This window comes from Balaenoptera acutorostrata, chromosome 6 (assembly GCF_949987535.1).
Source record: "Balaenoptera acutorostrata chromosome 6, mBalAcu1.1, whole genome shotgun sequence".
Taxonomy (NCBI): domain Eukaryota; kingdom Metazoa; phylum Chordata; class Mammalia; order Artiodactyla; family Balaenopteridae; genus Balaenoptera; species Balaenoptera acutorostrata.
Genome location: NC_080069.1, coordinates 101,204,166 through 101,224,941, shown reverse-complemented (window position 1 = coordinate 101,224,941; position 20,776 = coordinate 101,204,166). Strand labels below are relative to the sequence as shown.

Genomic DNA, 20,776 nt, shown 5'->3' with positions numbered 1-20,776 from the left:
TTAACCCTTTTTCAGAATTTATCATTATTTAGTAAGGTCCCAAAGCTGAATTCTCAGGTCTGAAGCTATAAACATTTTTAAGACCCGAAGAGTATTTTGAAGATATGATCAAAATAAAGTAGGAGGTAGTTTTTTTCTGGCTTTTGTAGTAACCATATCAGTTCCCTTTTCTTCATTCTCTGAATTATAGCATAAAGTCCTTTTTTTGTTTTAATTTGCCTATTTTTTTTTCAAGGTTCAGGTTGTTTTAATAAATTCTTGGTGCTCACATTTGTTCTGGGTTATGTATTCTTTCCACCTTTTGTGTATGTTCTATTAAAATATGAGGTTATTAGAGAGTTTCTGTGTAGGATGCTTTGTGATTACTAGAGTCATTTAGTTTTACTGTAGGGAAAACTGAGGAGGGGGACCCTGGCTGGTTCTTCTGTTCTCAAGTCTCGCTGTTTCTTCCTCTGGTAATATTTTTTTCAGCTACACTTCTTCAACTGAGTATAACTCTGGGCTAGGTTCTAACCATCTGTTACCGAGATTATTTCAGCAGGGTCACACTTCAGCTGGCTGCCTTCTTTTTAGCTTTTAAAAAATTCTTTTCATAGTAACACCGGCTTGCGGGATCTTAGTTCCCCGACCAGGGATGGAACCTGGGCCCCTGGCAGTGGAAGCACGGAGTCCTAACCACTGTACCACCAGGGAATTTGCTCTTGTTTTTTCTTTTCTTTTGTAAATATTAATCTACAGAGAAAACTTTAAGAATTTCACAAAGTGAAGAGCTTAATTTAAATCCATGGCTTAAAAATTGAATATTTTATCATAAGTATCTTTATGCATATAATAGTTTTTGAACTTTAACATATCTTAAATTATATTTATGTATTTTTTGTTGAAGATATTTAAATAATATCACTGCATGGGATTTCAAACCTGTTTATTTCCAAACTTGATTTATCTAAGCAGAGGAGGAAAACCTATGCACACTCCTTTTAGCACCACCAACCGTCATCTGTGTTGTACCCACAGCTCTCATGCTATGTAGATGCTTGCGAGTTTTGTATAATTGTATGTTTATTGCATGTGTATATATTTTACAACTGTGTCTATATTTCATTTATTTAAGATCTGGACCTTGGTAGTTGGCTACGTGTTGACTGTTTCATTCAAGTGGAATGCAAGCACTGAACGCTACTTGAGAGCAGTTTCAATTCCTGTCTGGATTATATTGCTTTTTCATTTAGGTGGGTCCCTTTTTCTAAGAAAGTCTAGCTTAAGGTCAGCGGAGGCTGACCGTGTGAATCAAAGTGAATTTTTTGAAGTTTTATGTGTTGCATTTAAAATTCTTTAAAATAATCCTTCAAAATATTCTGCCTTAATATTTCATTAATCTTGAATGAAAATATTGTACTTTAAAATGTCTACTTTTAATTATATAGAATGTTCATTTTCAAAAAGGTCTTTTAAAAATAAATATATCTTAAAAAGTAGAGCACACTTGGACTATCATGGCTGTTTCTGAGTGTCTTACTTAGGGAGGATATAGCTAAGCAGTCAAGGATGATAAGAGGTGCTCAAAATCATGTGAGAGAAACTGTTAAGGGAACCAGATATGTTTACTCTCCATAAGAGAAGGGCACTGGGGCTGCAGGGGTGGGGAGGAGGTAGAGGTGAGGAAGATACCAAATATGGAAGCCCGTTTCAGGTTTTTGAAGGATTGTGAAAGAGTGGTTTAAACAGATCTCTGTAGCCATTTGGGAGAGATGTCAGAGCAACGAGCAGCTTCAGAGAGACAAGTCTCTGTTCAACATAAGGATGATCAGTGTCAGAGCTGCTCAGAGTAATGAGTTCCCCATTATTTGAGACTCTTCACTGTTAGCTGAGTGGCTGCCAGGATGTTGCAGAGTGATTTTTCAGGGACTCATTTACCTCCAAGTCTTAACTATATGGAAACATCAAGTTCTAATTTAAAAACAAAATTCAGTGACCTAGAGCAGTAGGTAGCCTATTAGTAGTAGTTTTTAGAGCTACTTATTGTTAAAAATAAAATAAAAACCAGAGTTGGTTGAAAGTATGTCTTTGCTTAGAGTCTGATATGGAACAGAGCGTTACTCTCTAGCTCTGCTGACTTGGAATGCTAAAGGAGTTTCTCGACAAGATCCCCTAATGTCTGATGGGACTTACTTCAAATTTGGGGAAGGTAGAGGAGGGAGGCAGGCAGGTATGTTCGTAAGGCTGTAGACCAACTCAGGGAAATGCAAAGGCTTTTGATCCTTGGCCACTTGTTAGCATTTTTGCTCTGTACACTGAGGATACATTAAAGCTTTTTGCCGTGCTCTTGTGGGCCATTCCACCCTTTCTTGAGAGGTAGAGTTCACACCCAGTGGGATTTCCAGGAAATCAAGTCAGGCACCAGGACTTAAAGTTCTGTGCCTGATGCAGGTCATTTGGGGGTTAAACAGGGGGTTTGATGGTCTTAAACACTGGATGTACTTTAGAATGGACTTGATTCTCCAGGTGATACAAGCCTCTTAAAGGTAAGCTGGCACATACCCAATCCTTTAGACCAGGGCCTCGGAGAGCAGGGCTGGACTTCCTGAGAGGAGCCCTGAATTGAGGTTTCAGTTGCCTTTTAAAAATTTTTTCCCTGTGAAACAATTTTGTTATTAACATATTTGCCAAATTGTTCTGTCAGTCTACTAAACTGAGTCTTTTAAAGACAAGTGCTAGATTTTTATTTCACTAAAAATGTTAATTCTTAATAATTTGCAGCATCCTTGGCTGGCTCATGGAGAATTCCAGTATTCCTGGTTATTGTTTTCCTGATGTCTGTGGGCACCCTCTATGAAAAACAGAATGGAAAAGAGTCTTCTGGTAAGAAATATGGCATTCTATTAATACTACTCTTAAGAAGTATTTGGGAGAATAGCTTTATTTAAAAAACATACTATGATAAACTGCTTTAAATTGGTGGTATTTTCTGAACAGAAAATAAATTGCTTTAAAATATTTTAGATGGTTAGACCATTTCCACCCCCCTTTTTTTGCATTTTTAATTGAGGTTTAATTCATATAACATAAAATTAATCATTAACCATTTTAAAGTGGCATTTAGTACATTCACAGTGTTGTGCAACCATTACTTCCATCTAGTTCCAAGACATCTTCATCACCCTAAAGGAAAGCGCTGTGCCCATTAAGCAGCTACATAAAGTTAGGTTATTTATTTGAGATCTTTCTTTTTTCTTAATGAAAGTATTTATTGCTATAAACTGCCCTCTTAGAAGTGCTTTTGCATCCCATAGGTTTTGATATGTTGTGTTTCCATTTTCTTTGGATCAGATACTGTTTGATTTCTCTTTTGATTTCTTCTTTGATATATTGGTTAATCAGAAGTATTTTGTTTAATTTCCACGTGTTGTGTCCCACCTAACAAACCATTGCCAAATCCAAAGTCATGAATATTTACCCCTGTAGATCTTGTATCCTGCAACTTTGCTGAATTTGTTTAATAGCTTTAATAGTTTCTGTGGCTTCTTTAGGATTTTGCATATATAAGATCATGTCTCTGCAAATGGAGATAGTTTTACTTCTTCCTTTCTAATCTGGATGCCTTTTATTTCTTATCTTGCCTGATTGCTCTGGCTGAAACTTCCACTACAATGTTGAATAAAGATTAGTTTTCTTTAAAAGATTATTTTTAAAGATTATTTTAAAGATTCTTCTTTAAAAGATTATTATTATTATTTTTAATTTATTTATTTTATTTTATTTATGGCTGTGTTAGGGTCTTCGTTTCTGTGCGAGGGCTTTCTCTAGTTGCGGCAAGTGGGGGCCACTCTTCATCACGGTGTGCTGGCCTCTCACTATCGCGGCCTCTCTTGTTGCGGAGCACAGGCTCCAGATGCACAGGCTCAGTAATTGTGGCTCACGGGCCTAGTTGCTCCGCGGCATGTGGGATCCTCCCAGACCAGGACTCGAACCCGTGTCCCCTGCATTGGCAGGCAGATTCTCAACCACTGCGCCACCAGGGAAGCCCTAAAAGATTATTTTAACCTTTTAAAATAATCTTTTTTTTTAAAGACTGTTTGAGGTACCCTGGTTGCACGTGGCCTTTATCCAGAGCGCTTTGTTAAAGATACAGGTTTCTAATGAGTTGTACGGGGGTTGTGGCAGGGTGGGGTGCAGGGGCAGATGTAGTCACCGTTCTGAGATCATCAGATTGGACTTCTAGTTAGCCAGCCATGTGGGAATGGCTGTGAGCGGAGAGGTAGGTTTGAACAGCACACAGTTTCCACAGTAATTGACATTTGTCCCTTGCTTCTTTCTGATAGTTATACATAAACTACAAGAGCAAGTTACTAATTGCAGCAGATTTTTTAGAGGAAAAAAAAGTTCTCAAATACCAGTGTTTTACAGTTAAGTTAGAAAATAGAGAGAAACAAAAAGAAGAAAAGAAAAATCACTAAAAATCCCACTGTCCACAGATTATACCAAAATGTTAACTAATGACTTTTATGCCTTTGGACTTTTTAAGACACAAGAAAACTGGCTCATAGTGAAATTGTTTTGTAAACTGCATTTTAAACTTAATTATGTCACGAACACCTTTTTATGTCCGTGAATATACTTCTGCAGTGTTATTTTTCGCATCTCCTTCTCATGCTAATCACAAGGCTGTTTGTGGCACTTCCGTGTATGTGTATAGCTACGTTACAGAAAGTTTTTAAATTAAGTTGCTGTTTATTATTTTATTTGGTAGATGAGTAGTGCCTGACAATTGTAAGACATCTTTTGTTCATAAATATTTGTTTAGAATTTTATAATAACTATCTGAAACAAAGAAACTTTAATTACTTATCTCTCTGACAGTGGAAAATATGAAAGATTTTATTTTATATTTTGCTGTCTAAGTTTTCTTTGCTCAGCCTCTCTTTCTGGTCACAATCTGTTAGACTCTGTGGTTATATATCGAACCAGTAGAAGTAAACTTCCTGTTTTGGCAACTACTGTAGAAAGCTTGGTGGTTTTCACTTGTTCCTCTGATTAGCTTTGTCTCTTTTTTTTCCCCTTTCCCCTAATAGTAGTGGTTTAGACAGCTCTGCTTATCCTTCACCCCTCACCCCAGGATAGTTTTCTCCTTTTTTTTTTTCTTCTGGCATTTCTCTCTCTCTTTTTTTTTTTCAATTGAGGTATATTTGACATGTATCATTATATTAGTTTCAGGTGTACAACATAATGGTTCCATGTTTGTATATATCACCACAATAAGTCTAGTTAACATCTGTCACCTTACATAGTTACCAAAAAACTTTTTTCTTGTGATGAGAACCCTTAAGACCTACTCTCTTAGCAACTTTCAAGTCTACAATAAAGTGTTATTAACAATAGCCACCACTCTGCACATTACATCCCTGGGACTTGTTTATTTTATAACCGGAAGTTTGTGCCTTTGCCCCCCTTCACTCACTTACCCCCACCCCCACCACCAGTTCTGGCAGCCCCCTGTCTGTTCTCTGTATCTTTGAGCTGCTGTTTGTTTTAAGATTCCACATATAAGTGAGATCATACAGTATTTGTCTTTCTCTGACCCTTTTTACTTAGCGTAATACCCTTGAGGTCCACCATGTTGCTGCAAGTGACAAGACTTCATTCTTTTTTATGGCTGAATAATATTCCTGTGTGTGCGCATGCACACGCATGTGTGTATGTGTGTATATATATGTATGTGTGTGTATGTATACACACACACACACCACATTTTCTTTATTCATCAGTTAGTGGACCCTTAGGGTATTTCTGTATCTTGGCTATTGTAAGTAATGCTACAGTGAACATGGGGGTACATATGTCTTTTCGAGTTAGTGTTCTTTTTTTCTTCAGATATATATCCTAAAGTGGAATTGGCTGGATCATATGGTAGTTCTATTTTTAATATTTTGAGGACAGTTTTGTCCTTTTGACTGCTTTTGTCCAGGGCTAAGTAAGTACTTTACTGCAAGTATATCAATAAAGTAGGTCTAAACCAGGGGTTTCAGATGGATTTTCTTTTGGGTATAAATTCTTGTTTGATGGCAGCCTAGGGAGCCGTGAGGGCAGGAGTTCTAAGACCAAGTATTGAGCTTGGGAAAAAAGAAGACTGTGTTTGATTATTATTCCCCATAAGCCCAGGATAGTGGTGTGTTGGCATGCAAGCCAGATTTCTGGTATTTGTATTCCAGACTATTATAAGAAAGGAAGTCATAGAGACACAGAATAAATGTTGAGAGCAGATTTGGAAATGTTGGTTTTCCTTGTTTTGTTTACTCCTATTCCAGCCTACTTCAGAATAGGTTATTCTTGATTTAGAATCTTTTTATGGACTTCTAGTGTAGATAATCCTCATCCTAAAATAAATTTGTTTAATCATTTTTTTTCTAAATTTCTGAATATTTTTTTCCTGTTGCCCCTAGTACCTTGTTTATTTTAGGCATCAGAACTCGAGCCATATTGGGACCTTTCCCTTTTTTATAGTCAATTCCCTCCTGTAGATGTCACTGTAATGTAGTTAGGCACGGGAATGCTTCAGCGTACTGCCATGGCAGTGTGTGCATTTATTCCTTCCTTGTCACCTCCACTGTCCCATTGTAGGACTGCTCTTGTATCCTAGTCACTTGTGTAGGCATCTTTCTCTATGTCTTCTGAGCTTTGAATCTTTTGCTGTTTTACAATCTGTGGTTTGCTGGATTCACAGAATTAATCCTTTGGATGTCATCATACTTCAAAGCATGAATTTGTTTAGTTCCTAGATCCAGAAAACTCTTCCTATGGATCATTGCTGTGTTAGTTTCAGTGGTTCTTTCTGAACCCAGGGACCTTACTCAGTGGTTTTTTCTTAGACCTTAGGAACTCTTACTTGGTATTTCCTGGAACCTCAGGTTAATGTAGGGAAAAATGTTAAGTGTCTACCGTGCTTTTAAGTGTACTATCTTTTTTAATCCACAAATAAAACATTCCCCCCACAACCTTGTAAAATAGATTTCTCCGTTTTGCAGATGAAGACATTTAATAACAGGTTAACTGACTTGCCCACAATCCCACGGGTGACTGGTGGAGCTAAAATTTAAGCCTACGTCCTTGACTCTAACCTACACCTGGTGTTCTTTCCTTTCACCAGGCTCTTTGACAGGCATCAGCCATCCTGAGAAAGTATCGACTGCTGATCTGTCTTTTTTTTTTTTTTTTTAATAAATTTATTTTATTATTTTATTTTATTTATTGTTTCTAGCTGTGCTGGGTCGTTGTTGCTGCACGTGGGCTTTCTCTAGTTGTGGCGAGCAGGGGCTACTCTTTGTTGCGGTACGCGGGCTTCTCACTGCGGTGGCTTCTCTTGTTGCGGAGCACGGGCTCTAGGCACACAGGCTTCAGTAGCTGTGGCGCATGGGCTCAGTAGCTGTGGCTCGTGGGCTCTATAGCGCAGGCTCAGTAGTTGTGGCTCACGGGCTTAAGTGCTCCGCGGCATGCGGGATCTTCCCGGACCAGGGATCGAACCCGTGTCCCCTGCCCTGGCAGGCGGATTCTTAACCCCTGAGCCACCAGGGAAGCCCTGCGGATCCGTCTTTCACTCAGTTGTAGTTGTCAGCTCCTTCAGTCTTCATGTTGGCCCCAGTGTCTTACCACAAGCACAGCACCCAGCTTCTCTGCCTCCTGGGCCCCAGAAGTCTTACTTGGCAGAAACCTGGAATCCAGCTTTGGTGTGTTCCCTGGGCCTGTGAGAAAGGAGGAACATAAGCATTGTTGTTCTCCCCTATGCGTGAGGCCTTGTAGGACTCTTAAAACATGCTATCTCATTTAATTTTCATAGTATACCAGTGAGATTAGTATTATACTTGTTTTACAGATGAAGGAACTTAGGCTCAGAGAGCCATTTACTATGAGTATGAGAAGTGCTTCTTCAAAAGCTAGGCAAACAAGTGTCAGATGTATCTTTAATAGCCAGGACCCCCAGGATGAGAAGTACAGGCAATTACACCTGGGCCTGATCCTCTTAACATTGGTAATTGTTTATGAGTGACCAGAAATATCTTGGTGAGGAAGGCTTCATTTTGTCTTAATTGTTTGGGATAGCATGTGATATGAATGAACAAGTTTGGTCCAGTTAAGCCCAAATTGGAGGAAGAAAAAGTGCAAAGTAAATTTCTTACTGCTTATCTGTCATTCCCCACTTCTGCCACTGTCAGTTAAGTAGACCTAGAGAAACTCCTAGTGGTCCATATCCAAACCCCTGTTACTGACCAGTAGTACAGTGAAGTGATACTAGAAGCTGTTGAGGAGGAGATGTATTTTCCACATTAGTAATGGAAACAGAAGCCTTCTTCAAAGGGAACTTTTCATGCTGGGGAGATTTTACTTGATATAAAGGGCCTCCTTCCAATAAGCATCTTTGGGTGTGTTCCTGGTAACTTCAACTGTCCCTGTGAAAGAGAACAAAGTAGATCAAGTGTCTCCTTATTTAGACTGGCTTCAAAATATGTTTCCCTCTATTATTAAAAAAAAAATTATTCTGCCCATTGTCGATTTAGCCATATCAACAGATATTATCTGAACATGTGATCTGTTTCTTACACCAGAGTATGAGTTTCTGTCCCCTGGTGCTAGGCTGCTAATGTCAGTGGTCTGCTTATTTGGACTTGTGTGGATTCCTGCTGTTTGGCCCTCCAGTTAATACTGGCCCTTTCCCTGGGTAGATTGACTCTGGAAACCTTGGATGCTCTTTCCTTTCTTTGTTTATAGTTCTTGGGTCCCAAGATTATGTTCCCTTGTCTATGTGCCTATTTTTAGCTGGGGCTTTTTTCCCAGTACCGTGAGTCTGCCTAGATTCTGGGTCCTGGCATTCTTTTGTCTAGTTTATCATCTCTCTGCCCAAACCCTTGGGGTTTTTGAAGTGCAGAAAGATATCACTAGACAAAAGTCATTCAAGTACGTATCTGTTTGATGAGTAAGAGCAGTTGCCAAATCTTATATCCATAATTTTCAAATACTCTGTTGGTTTTTTCTGTGTGCTATTCCTTTCATTCTTTTGTGAAGTTTCAGGAATTCTAAAAATTTGTTGAATCATTTGTGTATTAACTAGGATGATATTGCATAGTTTTCATCGATTTAGCTAAGATTTATTAAATATTTATTGTATATTTTAGTGATATCAGCAAGTTGGAGAAAGTTTTTAAACCGTAGTTGTGAAGATTTAATCTGTTGATCTTAACTTTTCCTCAAGTCTTTCAGTGATGACTGTATGTAAGATGTTTTACACAGCCCTGAGGGGATATCTAAAAATGTAAGGATAAGACTTAGGGAAACGGCTGTAATACAGAGCAGGGAGGGGATGAGAGGTACAGGCAAATACTGTAGGAGTGCTAGTGGCTTGTGCTTATAGTTTATCCTGTCAAAGCCAACAGTTTTGATAAAGATGATGGTGATAATAATATCATTTATTGAGCTAAGTTCTGTTGAGTCCTACACAGCAGGCATTGTTCTAAGCATTTTATATGTATTGTTTCACTTAATTCTCACGTGAGTTAGGAATTTCTGTATGCTGCATTTTACACTTGAGGAGACTAAGGCATCTAGATCCTAAGTAACCTGCCTGTGGTCATCCAACTAGTAAGAAATAGACCTGAGATTTGAACCTGGGCAGTCTTGTTTCCTCACCTGTGATTCCAACCACTGAATTGTACTGCCCCTGTGCATAGTAAATATGAGCCCTTCCATCCTCTGGTCGCATTCTCCCTCTGTTTCCTCCTGTCTCTCCACTCTTACCATTGCACCCTGTGTTTCATCCTTATTCGACTTCCTAGAGTTCTTTGAACAGCACGCTCTGCTTTTTCTTGCCTTTGTGTCTTTACACCTGCTTTTTTGTCTTTCTGGAAAACTTTTCTACCTCTGTCCTCTAAGATACCAGCCTCTTCCTTTCTCCCCAAGATAAACTTGTTCTGTCTTTTTTATCTGACTAACTTGCTTAAATGGATTTAAAGGATGGCATCTTTTACCATTCTTGTCAGATAGCCCCTTTGGAAACTCTTCCCTGTTCTCCCAGGCATGGGTTAGGTTTCTATCCTCGGTGCTCCCCAAATATTCTACACTTATATCTACATTAGCTCTTAACATACTGAATCATAACTGATAGTTTAAGTATAAGACTGAGCTTGAGACTAGGGTCTTAACTTAGTCTCTCATCCCAGTCACCTGTTTGGTGAATGAATGAATGCGCAGTGGGAGTTTAGAAGTATAAGCCAAAATGCAGCCAAACTGAAAGCCCGTATTTGAGGAGCTATAAAATGATCTTGTTATTTTGGAGCTACCTAACCATCAGGGGACTTCTTTCTCTGACCCTCTCAAGGATAAGTTACCACTTCATTAAATTACTTGTGAAGAGGTAGGTTTAGTAATTGAGGACCCTGAACTAGTCTTTACTCTTATATGAGAGAATACTTTGTCTCTTTGAATTTTGATTGGAAGCCTCCCCCTTCCCCACCTTACTGTGCTGTCCCAGGCCATTAGTCATTAGGTGTTCCCAACCTTTTCTCTTGAGTGGAACCCAAGAAATCTCTTGTGGGCGCACAGGAACCTAAGACCTCTCTGGTCTCTGATGTAATCAGTTTGTGTTTAAATTTCTATTTGGAAGTCTAAAAAGAACTTCAGTATACCCAAAATCTTCATCCATTTCCCCTACATGTTCTCTGTCTGATCATAATCTGGAAACTTGGGGGGCATTGTTGAACCCTTTATTGTTTTGTCACCAAGTCTGGTCCACTTTGACTACTCCATGTCTCTTAAATACAGCCGCTTTCCCAACATCTTTCCTGTTAACCACTGCAGACCATGCTGTCATCATGTCTTGCCTGTAATACTGCAATAACTTATCTCCCTCTACCTACTCTTGGTCTTCTCTAATCTGTTCTTGACCAAACAGTAGGAATGATCTTTTTATATCTCAAAACTGATTATTTATTTACAGAGTGGGGAGATGTGGTCATAAAAGGGCAACATGAGAGATCTTTGCAGTGATGAAACTGTTCTGTATCTTGTGTCCATGCTGGTACTCTTGATTGTGGTAACGTACTGCAGTTTTGAAAGATATTACCATTGCGGGGTGGTGGGGACTGGATACAAGGTACACAGGATTTCTCTGTATTATTTCTTACAATTGCATGTGATGTTACAATTATCTCAGTAACATTTCAGTAAAAAAAAATATTATCCTATTTAAAACTCTTCAGTGCTTTCCTACTCCTTTTGGGATAAAGACTAAAGTCCTTACTATGGTCTTCTGCGACTTGCATCATCTGTCTTACCATCTCCAGCCTTGTTTATTTGATACCAGTTTCCTACTGTGTTCCAAACACACTGACCTTTCACTGTCTTTAACATGCCAGTTTCTTCACTTACAGCCTTCCTATTTGCTTCCATCATCCAAAATATTATTACTTACCTTCCTTTGGTTAAGTCCTCCTCATTCTTTGTATGTCAGCTTCATTTTTACTTCTTCTTCTTCTTTTTTTTTTTTTTTTTAAAGGAATCATTTGGGAAACTTTTTGTTTTTTTAATAAAACCCCATTTTATTTATTTATTTATTTTTGGCCACTCCTCATGGCATGTGGCATCTTAGTTCCCTGACCAGGGATTGAACCCACGCCCCCTGCATTGGAAGGGTGGTGTCTTAACCACTGGACTGCCCAGGAAGTCCCCATTTTTACTTCTTAAAGAGAAGCCTTTCCTGATTCTCCAGACTTAGTCAGATTTCTTCTGTTAGGAGCTCATAAAATACCCAGTATTTTTCCTTTATAGCAATCACAGTTTGTATACATTCGTTTATTTGTGTGGTTCTTTAATTCGTATCTGTCTCTTCCACTCAGCTCCATGGGGGCAGGGTCTGTGTTTTTATCCCCAGCATTCAGTACAGTGAGTAATGGAAACATGTAAGACATGAAAGACACTGTGTTTTTCTGTCAGCCCTTGTTCTCTTACTGGCATCAAAAAAGCACCTTAGATACCTAGGCCAGGAGAATAGGTTCCAATCCAGATATCTAGCTTATGCTCTCTTCCCAGATCACGAGTTTGAGTTTCTCTTGGATTGCCTAAAAATTAAACCTCTTTCAGATTACAGAGGCATTTATTAGAGGAGGGATAGGATATGACTGAGCAAGATGAGCGCGCTTGATCCTGATGGCTGAGGCTACCAAAGAGCCATCTCAGACCCCTGGCCTGCTTACCTCTAGAAGATGGCCAGCCCTTGAATTTGTTGGGTGTGCAGAGTTTATCTGAAGCTGTAATTCATTAACCTTCCGAAGGTCATGGCTCTTTTCATTGGCTTGGCAGAGCTTTATGTTGTCACATTGAATAGTGGCCTACCCAAAGGTCCCAGCTGCATGCGTGTGGGTGTACGTGTGATTTGGTGACTGAGAACACTCAGCGTTCTCAGTTGGACAGTGGAATCCATGCCAGCTAGTCTAAATAGAAAGAGGTATTGGTTAGCATAAAGAATTTGTACATACAGAATTTTTGGAAGGACCAGACAATTAAGCTTGGATCTGACATGCAGAAGCAACGCAACCAAGAGAAATGCTCAACGACACCAAAGGACTGTTTGAGCAGAAGTGCCACAGCTGCTGCTGCTTGCCACAAAGTTGGAGATCAGACAGCATAACCTCTGGAAGTTCTGCTAAGTACCTGCAGAAAAACCATATGACTGTATTTGACATGAGAGCTTCCAAATTACAGTGAGTCACTTAGGGCTTCCAAGTCTGCACAGGCTTGCCTGCACAAGTGTTCTGCTGTATCACATGTGGAACTGTAGCTGCAAAGGAGTCCAAGAAATACAATCCTTAGCTTTCCAGTCTCTAGGGCACAAGAAAGCACACTAGAATGAGGTGTTGTGTGAGCTAGTCTGTGTTGTCTGCCATAGCAAATTAAAGGCTGACCATTATAGACAGACCTCATTGACCAGTGAATGTTTTTTTGAATCTCGTGCAAATGGTTAAACTTGGTTTACTACCTATTAGGAACTTAATATGAGAACCTGTAACGTGAAACAGGGTAGTGATGATCTTTTAGATTTTCAAGTGGTGGATTTCGCCTGTGCTGAATTATGTACTTTATAGATAGTCAGTTGACCCTTGAACCATGTCAGGGTTAGGGGCACTGACTCCCCCATGCAGTCAAAAATCTGTGAGCTCCTGTCTCTGCCTCAGAAACAAAGGAATTGATAAATGACTCACGCAAGGGCAGAAAGCTGAAACAGTTTGGGTAGAATCAGAATTCAAATCCTAGTTCTTTTGATTCCGCATGTTGTGATCTCTCATCGAACAAAAACTTTTCCCCGCACTTAGTTAATTTAAAGATCTGTAAGATGAAAATACAGATACTATATTTATTGAAAAAAATCTGCGTATAAGTGGACCTGCGCGGTTCAAACCCGTGTTGGTCAAGGATCAACTATATATGGTTTTGCATGATACCCATACATTTGCATATTCACTCGTGGAATGTTGTTATTGAGAGCAAGTGTGGGCTGCTCCATGCTGTACTAGGAGCTAGTAATACAAAGGAAAGTAAGTCTGCATTCAAGAAGCTCACGGACTTGGTGTGGCAGTGTGTTTCAACAGAGATGCGCAGTAAAATTAACCTGTGAAGTAAAAAAAAAATATAAGCGTGGCACTCCACGTTTATATATCTACTATCTGCCACATGCACCAGCATCAAGTTCCCAAATGAGAGAGATACACAGAGAGTCCAGGAACCTGCATTTTTAGCAGACTTTCCCGTTGCTTTTCTTTTTTTCTTTTTTCTTTTTATTGGAGTATAGTTGATTTACAATGTTGCATTAGTTTCAGGTGCACAGCAAAGTGAATCAGTTATCCATATATCCAGTCTTCTTTAGATTCTTTTCCCATATAGGTCATTACAGAGTATTGAGTAGAGATCCCTGTGCTGTACAGTAGCCTGTTGATTCTTAAGCATTCTCCCTTGGCGAAGAACCACTGGTCTGGTGGGTCAGTGATAACCATTTTGTTATATTGCTGTTGAAAACTTAGGAGTATGTTTCAGTTTGCAGGTTATTTCCCATTTTGTCCATTGCCTTTGAAAAGTTTAAAAAATGCGTGATTGTTTTATAGGAGCAGAGTTACCAGGGCAAGTTATCTCCATGGCAGCTTCTACTCTAGCAACCTTGGCCATCTCCATCACAGGGTATGAATCGAGCACTGAGGACCAGCCCTCTCCCCAGCCTGCAGGTGACTGACGTTGTGAAGGAGTGCCTTCAAAATATTCCGGAAAATGAAATACATGTAGAATATAAAATTAAGAAAGACATTAGCACCACAAAATGCTACTTACTGGTCCTTCATTTTTCTCTTTGGTTCCTATTTATACACTTTTTTCCTTCTCATCTTTGTTCTCATATATCACTTTTTTTCATACATTTAATTATCTTCTTAGGTTTCTTGATTCTTCATTCTTTCCTTTTTTTTTTAAAGTGCTTTTCTTATTTTTCTTTTGTTATTCTCTCTCACTTTCCTTTCGTGTTATTTTCCTCTTCTTAGGGTCCTATTTACCTTTGTCCATATTTTCTCCTACTTAGTCCTTTTATTTTCCATTTCTTCTGCAACTGTCAGTTCTCCTCCATTGTTCTATTTTGCTCTGACTCTTTATGTTGCTTTTGTTGTTGTTGTTCCCTTTCTCCAGCTCTTTCTTTTGTTTTTTATTTTCCATCTTCCAGTCATTCATTTCTCGGGCATTTCTTGCTTTTCTTCTCAAAGTTTGCTTTGCATGCCTCATGCTGTTAGTATATTGACTGTTTCCCTTAAAACAGAGCCCTCTGGTTGTTCTGCATGCAAAGCTCCTGTAAGATCCAGCTGGTAGGTTTATACCAGCTTTAAAGTCACACTGTACTTGCACAGGATTCAGGAATGTAAAAGGCCTTCCCTGTCTGTGCCAAGAGGTCCGTTAGTGCCAGAGGTTTGGGAGTTAAGGAATGTTTTTCATGAGCTATTTTTGAAGAAGGGACTTCAGAGAAGTCTTAAAAGAAGGGATCGGCTAAGAAAAAGGCATTTGGGGTAGTAGGAAAACGTTATTTTTCTTGCACATCGAATCATGTTTTCAAAGTGGAAAGGGGATGATGTTTTAGTTATGGACTTACTGTTCTTCTAAATATCTGCCACATCCACCAACGTGAAGTTTCCAAATTTGGAAGATATTCAGAGAGTAGAGTCAAACAGAAGCATATTATAATTAGCTTGCGCTTTAGCCCCAAACCTCAGGGTAGAATGTTCTGGTGAGGTGGGCTGACTTACCATGGTGCTAGTTACATCAGTAGTAAAAATGTACTCACAACTAATCATTTAACATTAAAAAGAAACACTAAGGAAATTCTGACATAATGCTCAGAAGACTACTGTGTGGTTACTTATGAAAATTATGAAATAACAGGGAAGGCATTGTTAGAACAAATATTTAGTGAGTACGTTCCATACGTCAGGCACTATTGTGTGTGCAAGGAAATCAGTGGAGGGGAGCGCAAGATAGACAGGGTCTTAGCTCTCCTGGAGCCGACATTCAACAGAAGGGAGAAAGTGGGAAAGGTCATAAGTGGAACATGATACAACTATGTAAAATATGTAAAGACAATGGGGCAAATAGGACGTTGAGATTAGGGGTGTTCATGGTTTTTTTTTTACCTAGACTTTAAGAAATATGGTATACTTTTATCATTAACTTTTTTTATGGAAGGCAAAATGCAGGTTTTAAGATCTTGTGCATTTCCATCATCATGGTATATTCTGAGTAATAGTGAAATGTAATAGTAGTCGTGTTGTTAGAAAACAGTGCCTCGTGAAATAATTTAGTGTGATATCTGTATTTGAAAATTCCTCTTCCCCAGCAGTCTGTCATTTTTCATATCTAATTCTAAGAGAAAGATATGCTGCAAATCCCTGGCTCGTTCTTGTAAGAGCAGTTGGCTCCATTTAGGTAAAATGACGCTGAAAAGCCGTATTGTTTCAGAAATATACATAAATACATCTACTATAAAGTTAAAAGAGGAGGAATTTTTAAATAAAGAATTCTGTATGTTAATATTTGTTGCTTTATATGGTTTGGGTAATTTTCATGGGCTAATTATGATTCTCAGTTACTTTGTCATGTGTTTTTCTTCAGTTTTTTGTCTAAATGATAGATATAAAAATATAAATGATATATATATATGTCATAAAAAAACTTGCCCAATGTTAAGTGTATAAAGTAAAAAGTAAAACATTTCTCATACTCAACCCTACTCCCCAAAAAACTTAATTTCCTTAGATGTAAACACAGCATTAATTCTCCATACCTTTTTTTTTTTTTTTTTTTTTTTTTATAAATTTATTTATTTATTTTTGGCTGCATTGGGTCTTTGTTGCTGGGCGTGGGCTTTCTCTAGTTGCGGTGAGCGGGGGCTACTCTTCGTTGTGGTGCTTGGGCCTCTCATTGCAGTGGTTTCTCTTGTGGTGCATGGGCTCCAGGCACGCGGGCTTCAGTAGTTGTGGCTCACGGGCTTAGTTGCTCCGCGGCATGTGGGATCTTCTCGGACCAGGGCTTGAACCTGTGTTCCCCGCATTGGCAGGCAGATTCTTAACCACTGCGCCACCAGGGAAGTCCCTCTCCATACCTTTTTCATTGCATATGCAAGCATACATCCAAGTCTTTTTTTCTTTTTTAACCCAATGTAATCATACTGTCAGAATACATTTTGAGAGCTTAAACTAGGATAGCCTAGCTAATTGCTCTGTATTACTGTTTATTAATGTGGACTAATATGTGGGTGTTTTTTTTTTTTTTTCTTTCCCTCTTCAGGGACAGAAACCATGGACAGAGGAGAACCCCCTCCAGCACTGTCCTCATCTGCCTCACCCTCCTCCCCTTCACCCACCTTGGGCAGACAAAGGTCTGAAGTTGGAACATTTCTTAGAAAGAAGAAAACTAGCGATATCTACTTTGTGTCTCTCCTTTGGGCCATTGTTGGAGTCCAGATCTGGTTGAACCTGTGGATTGTACAGTTGCTGCCAGTGCCTATTGCAGGTAATTGGTTAATTATGATCTTGTCTTGCCTTTGAAGACTTTTTTCTTTACCTTTTGGATTTTTGTGTTTGAGATAACTTTACTGTCTTTTTAAATAAAAAGGGAGAGCAGGCTGTGAACAAGGTGGCTCCTTAGAAGTTTTTACAACTATAATTACCCTGGTCTTATTCTTGAGACCATGGGAGCTTTCCTAGGACCTCTCCAGAGATTTAAAAATGCTGATGAAGGAATTGTTGAATTGGCATGTAACGCTGACCTCATGGTTCAAAATAGTAAACTGTGAACTGTTAGATTATGAGGCCAGGACTAAGGACACAGAACCCCCTTGAGTTAGGGAAATTATGGTGGTTGGGATCCATTATCTAGGGTCCAAACTTCAAGGCAACCCTCACAGATAAATAGCACTTCCTTCTGGTCCCTCCACCTTCTTAGTTGGCCTTTAACAGAAGGCTTAACCTCCGTTTGAAGGGCCACCACACTGCCCACCTGCAGAGGGGTACTTTCACATTGTAGTCTGCGTGGTTCCCACTGAAGTTACATAGTACACAGCTGTTTGTGACAGCCCTGCTCGTACTCACCCTGCTTCTCTACCGAACCCCGGTAAAAGATTCAGATGTACAGAGCAGCATTGAGTAGAGAAGTAGAAACACAAATGAAAATGTTGCCCTGCAGTGGTATAATCATGATGCGTATGGAATACCTTATACTTCTCTGGTCACTAAACATCAAACATCTAAGGAAAAGAACAAAATTTGGCCAGAGCAGCTATAATAGCCGAAGAGATTAGGACATGTCAGGGGTTAGTATTCTTTACCCTGGAAGGGTAAGGCGTGAGGGGCCAAGATCATAGTCACTGAAATCTTCATGATCAGGGTATCTTATGTTTATATAGGCTGTGAATCCCTGACCCCTTCAAGGATTAAGACTTCACAGAGAAGGAGGGATATAGGTGGGTGGGGATTCTGTGAAAATTGTCCCAATTACACCAATTTGGAATATTTTGAACTTTCTTCTCTCCCTCCTCCTTTAAAAAAAAACAAAACTGTATTTTAGCACTAGCTTTACTGTTTTAGGAAGTTATATGAAATTGAGGAAACTATTCATGTCAAAACTTGTAATCTCTATCTTTTTTATGTGTGTATTTCTCATCTTCCTTATAGTATGGATACTAAAAAAGCTTGTTATTCACTTTGGCGTTGTGAACTTCCTGGAGAAGCGCTGCTCCGTGTGGTGGCAGGCTATAGAGCACTTCCTGAAGGAGCGGCAGGAAGCCCTGGCACCGTGGCCAATTATCGGGCTTGGAAAATTCTTGTTAAAAGTTGATAGCAAGGTATTGTATTTTAAGAACTTGAGCTATTTTAATGGGGTTTATGTATTTCATTGTCTAAAATGTTCCATTTTATGGTATATTGGTATTTATGTTTTATTTGTGGATAGCACATTTAATGTCTAATTCTATGATGAAATTTAAAGTTTAGAATTACGGTTTATATAAGGATGGGATAGATTTAGTTTCAGTAAGTATTGTGTTAGTATTTTTACGTCTTAAAAATGGGAGACAAGGAGCACCTAGTTCAACTCTCTCATTTTATAAGGACCAAATTGCAATCTAGAGGGGTTAAGTGACTTGCCTAAAATTATATAGCCAGGTGGTGACTCAGTTCAGTGAATATTTTTGGGGAAATTCTCATGTGTCAGATATTATGCTCAGTCTTAGGGAAAATCAGATGAATCCTGGAAAACTAGGTACAGAAGCTGTGTTTAGTGGGGAGACAGCAATCCTTTAAAATTTAGAGGCCGAGTTAGATTCAGAGGCTTAGTGGTTAAGAGCATAGGCTCTGAATTCAAACTCTGGATTCAGATCCCTGTTGTACTTATTAGCTATGTGACCTTGGATGAGTTTCTTAACCTTTCTGTGCCTTGGTTTTCTTACCAATACAATGAGTATAATAGCAGGTATACCTCATAGAATGGTTGTGAGTATTAAATGAGTTAATATATGTACAATTCTTAGATCAGGATCTGGTACACAGTAAGCTCTATGTAAGTGTTAAGCTATTGTTGTAATTTGGGGAGGAGAAGTGTGTACAGGGTACAGTGGTAGTACTGAGCAAGAAATGACTCACTGTCGGAGAGCGGTGGGAGAGGGGAGGTTTTGCAGCAGAGGTGATGCCAGAGCAAATTTTGAAGCACAAGCAGGAGTTTATTAGGTAGATATGGCGAGAAGAGCAGGTGGATGGAGCAGTGCAAGGGCACAGAGACTCCCATAGCATGAGTTCTTAGGGAACACCAGGAAAATGGCAATGGCTGGGATATGTGAAATGGTAGTTAGCGGGAGGCAAGGCTGGAGGGTCAGGTGAGACTGGATCACGAAGGCCTTTTTGTGTGCCACGCTGTGCAACCTGGACTTCATCACAGGGCTGGTGACTGCTTCCTTTAACAGGTCCATCCATGACTTATGGTTGAGAAACACTGTTAGTTGAAGCAAATGTAGATATAGATGAGAACAGTGACTGGAGTTCATGTGAGGGGGGAGGAAGTTGAAGGAGATGCAGGGGATACATTTTCTTACATATTGCCTGATGGTCTTCCAGAAAGTTTGCCAGTTTTAATTCCCACCACTGCAACATGTGAGAATGCCCATTTCCTTGAGCTCTTGCTAATACTGGATGTTATAGTGTAACAAAAAGTCCATTTTAGTTTTGTAAAAAGAAGTTATCTCAGTGTTGTTTTAATTTGAAAATTTTAAAAATAAAAATTAGGTTGACCATCCTTTTATTTGCTTATTGGCTGTTTATATTTTTCTTTTGTAATTTGCCTATTGTGTTCTTATTAAGTTTTTTCAATTTTTTAAATAAGAAAGAATCTAAAACTTCTCACAAAAATTTCAACATATTTATCACATCTCCCTGATTAAGGTGAAGCGTTGTCTTATGGGATGGGATAGAAACTGAATCCCCTTCTCAGTGTTCCCATGTACTTGTATTTGGAACCCTTCATTTAGGAAAACTCTACAGTTGTGTCAGTTGAAGTTCCAGGGGTGTCAAAAAGTATTTGTTATGGAGTAGCCTTGTAAAAAATTTTTCATTTTTATTCTAATTTATATGTCAATCTGTCCTTCTTAAAGAAGAGAGACAGTAAAATGAATAAAACTAGCATTTTCTGTTATATGTAATACATACCAGAATAAATGGCTGTCTCAAACTGAATATTTAATTATAATTGATGTCAAAATTATGTTCTGTGTAGTATAATAATATATGTGGGCTCCTGCTTTGGGGAATAAATCTATTTTTCTGTTTCATTTCAATTGATTGGACCAGTGTTTTTGAAATGATCCATATACAGGAGATTGTTTTAAGTATGTGTCTAAACATATATTGGGTGTACTTTAGGGAAAGTTCTGCAAAGAGCATTTACAGTCACTCTGATGAAATTATGCGTCTTAGTTTTTATGCTTCTTATGTCACTAATAATGCCTTAAATCTTATGTTTACCGATTTTTAGATTATGTATCCACTAATCAGCATGAGTTATTATAGTGCTAAATATTGTGAGGTGTAGATGACATAATGTTTATGTGAAAAAAAGGATATTATATATGGTAGAAAAATGTGTGCCTAAAAAATTGGAAATGGAAGGAAATGCACCAAATCTGATCAGAATCTTAGATATGTCTGCTTTTTTGCCAGGTGTTCAC

General features: G+C 38.8%; 1 protein-coding gene across 4 annotated transcripts in view; it reads left to right on the top strand.

Annotated features, from left to right (window-relative positions):
• TMEM245 (transmembrane protein 245) overlaps positions 1-20,776 on the top strand; it is a 103,618-nt gene that overhangs the window by 9,075 nt on the left and 73,767 nt on the right. For 3 of the 4 annotated variants that reach the window (XM_007178240.2, XM_007178239.2, XM_007178242.2), the window contains exons 2-6: positions 1,115-1,232; positions 2,761-2,862; positions 14,139-14,255; positions 16,852-17,076; positions 18,237-18,406. In XM_007178240.2, the coding sequence (XP_007178302.2) occupies positions 1,115-1,232; positions 2,761-2,862; positions 14,139-14,255; positions 16,852-17,076; positions 18,237-18,406 (732 nt within the window). The remainder of the gene's footprint in view (positions 1-1,114; positions 1,233-2,760; positions 2,863-14,138; positions 14,256-16,851; positions 17,077-18,236; positions 18,407-20,776) is intronic. The other variant, XM_057548631.1, reaches the window with a different exon arrangement.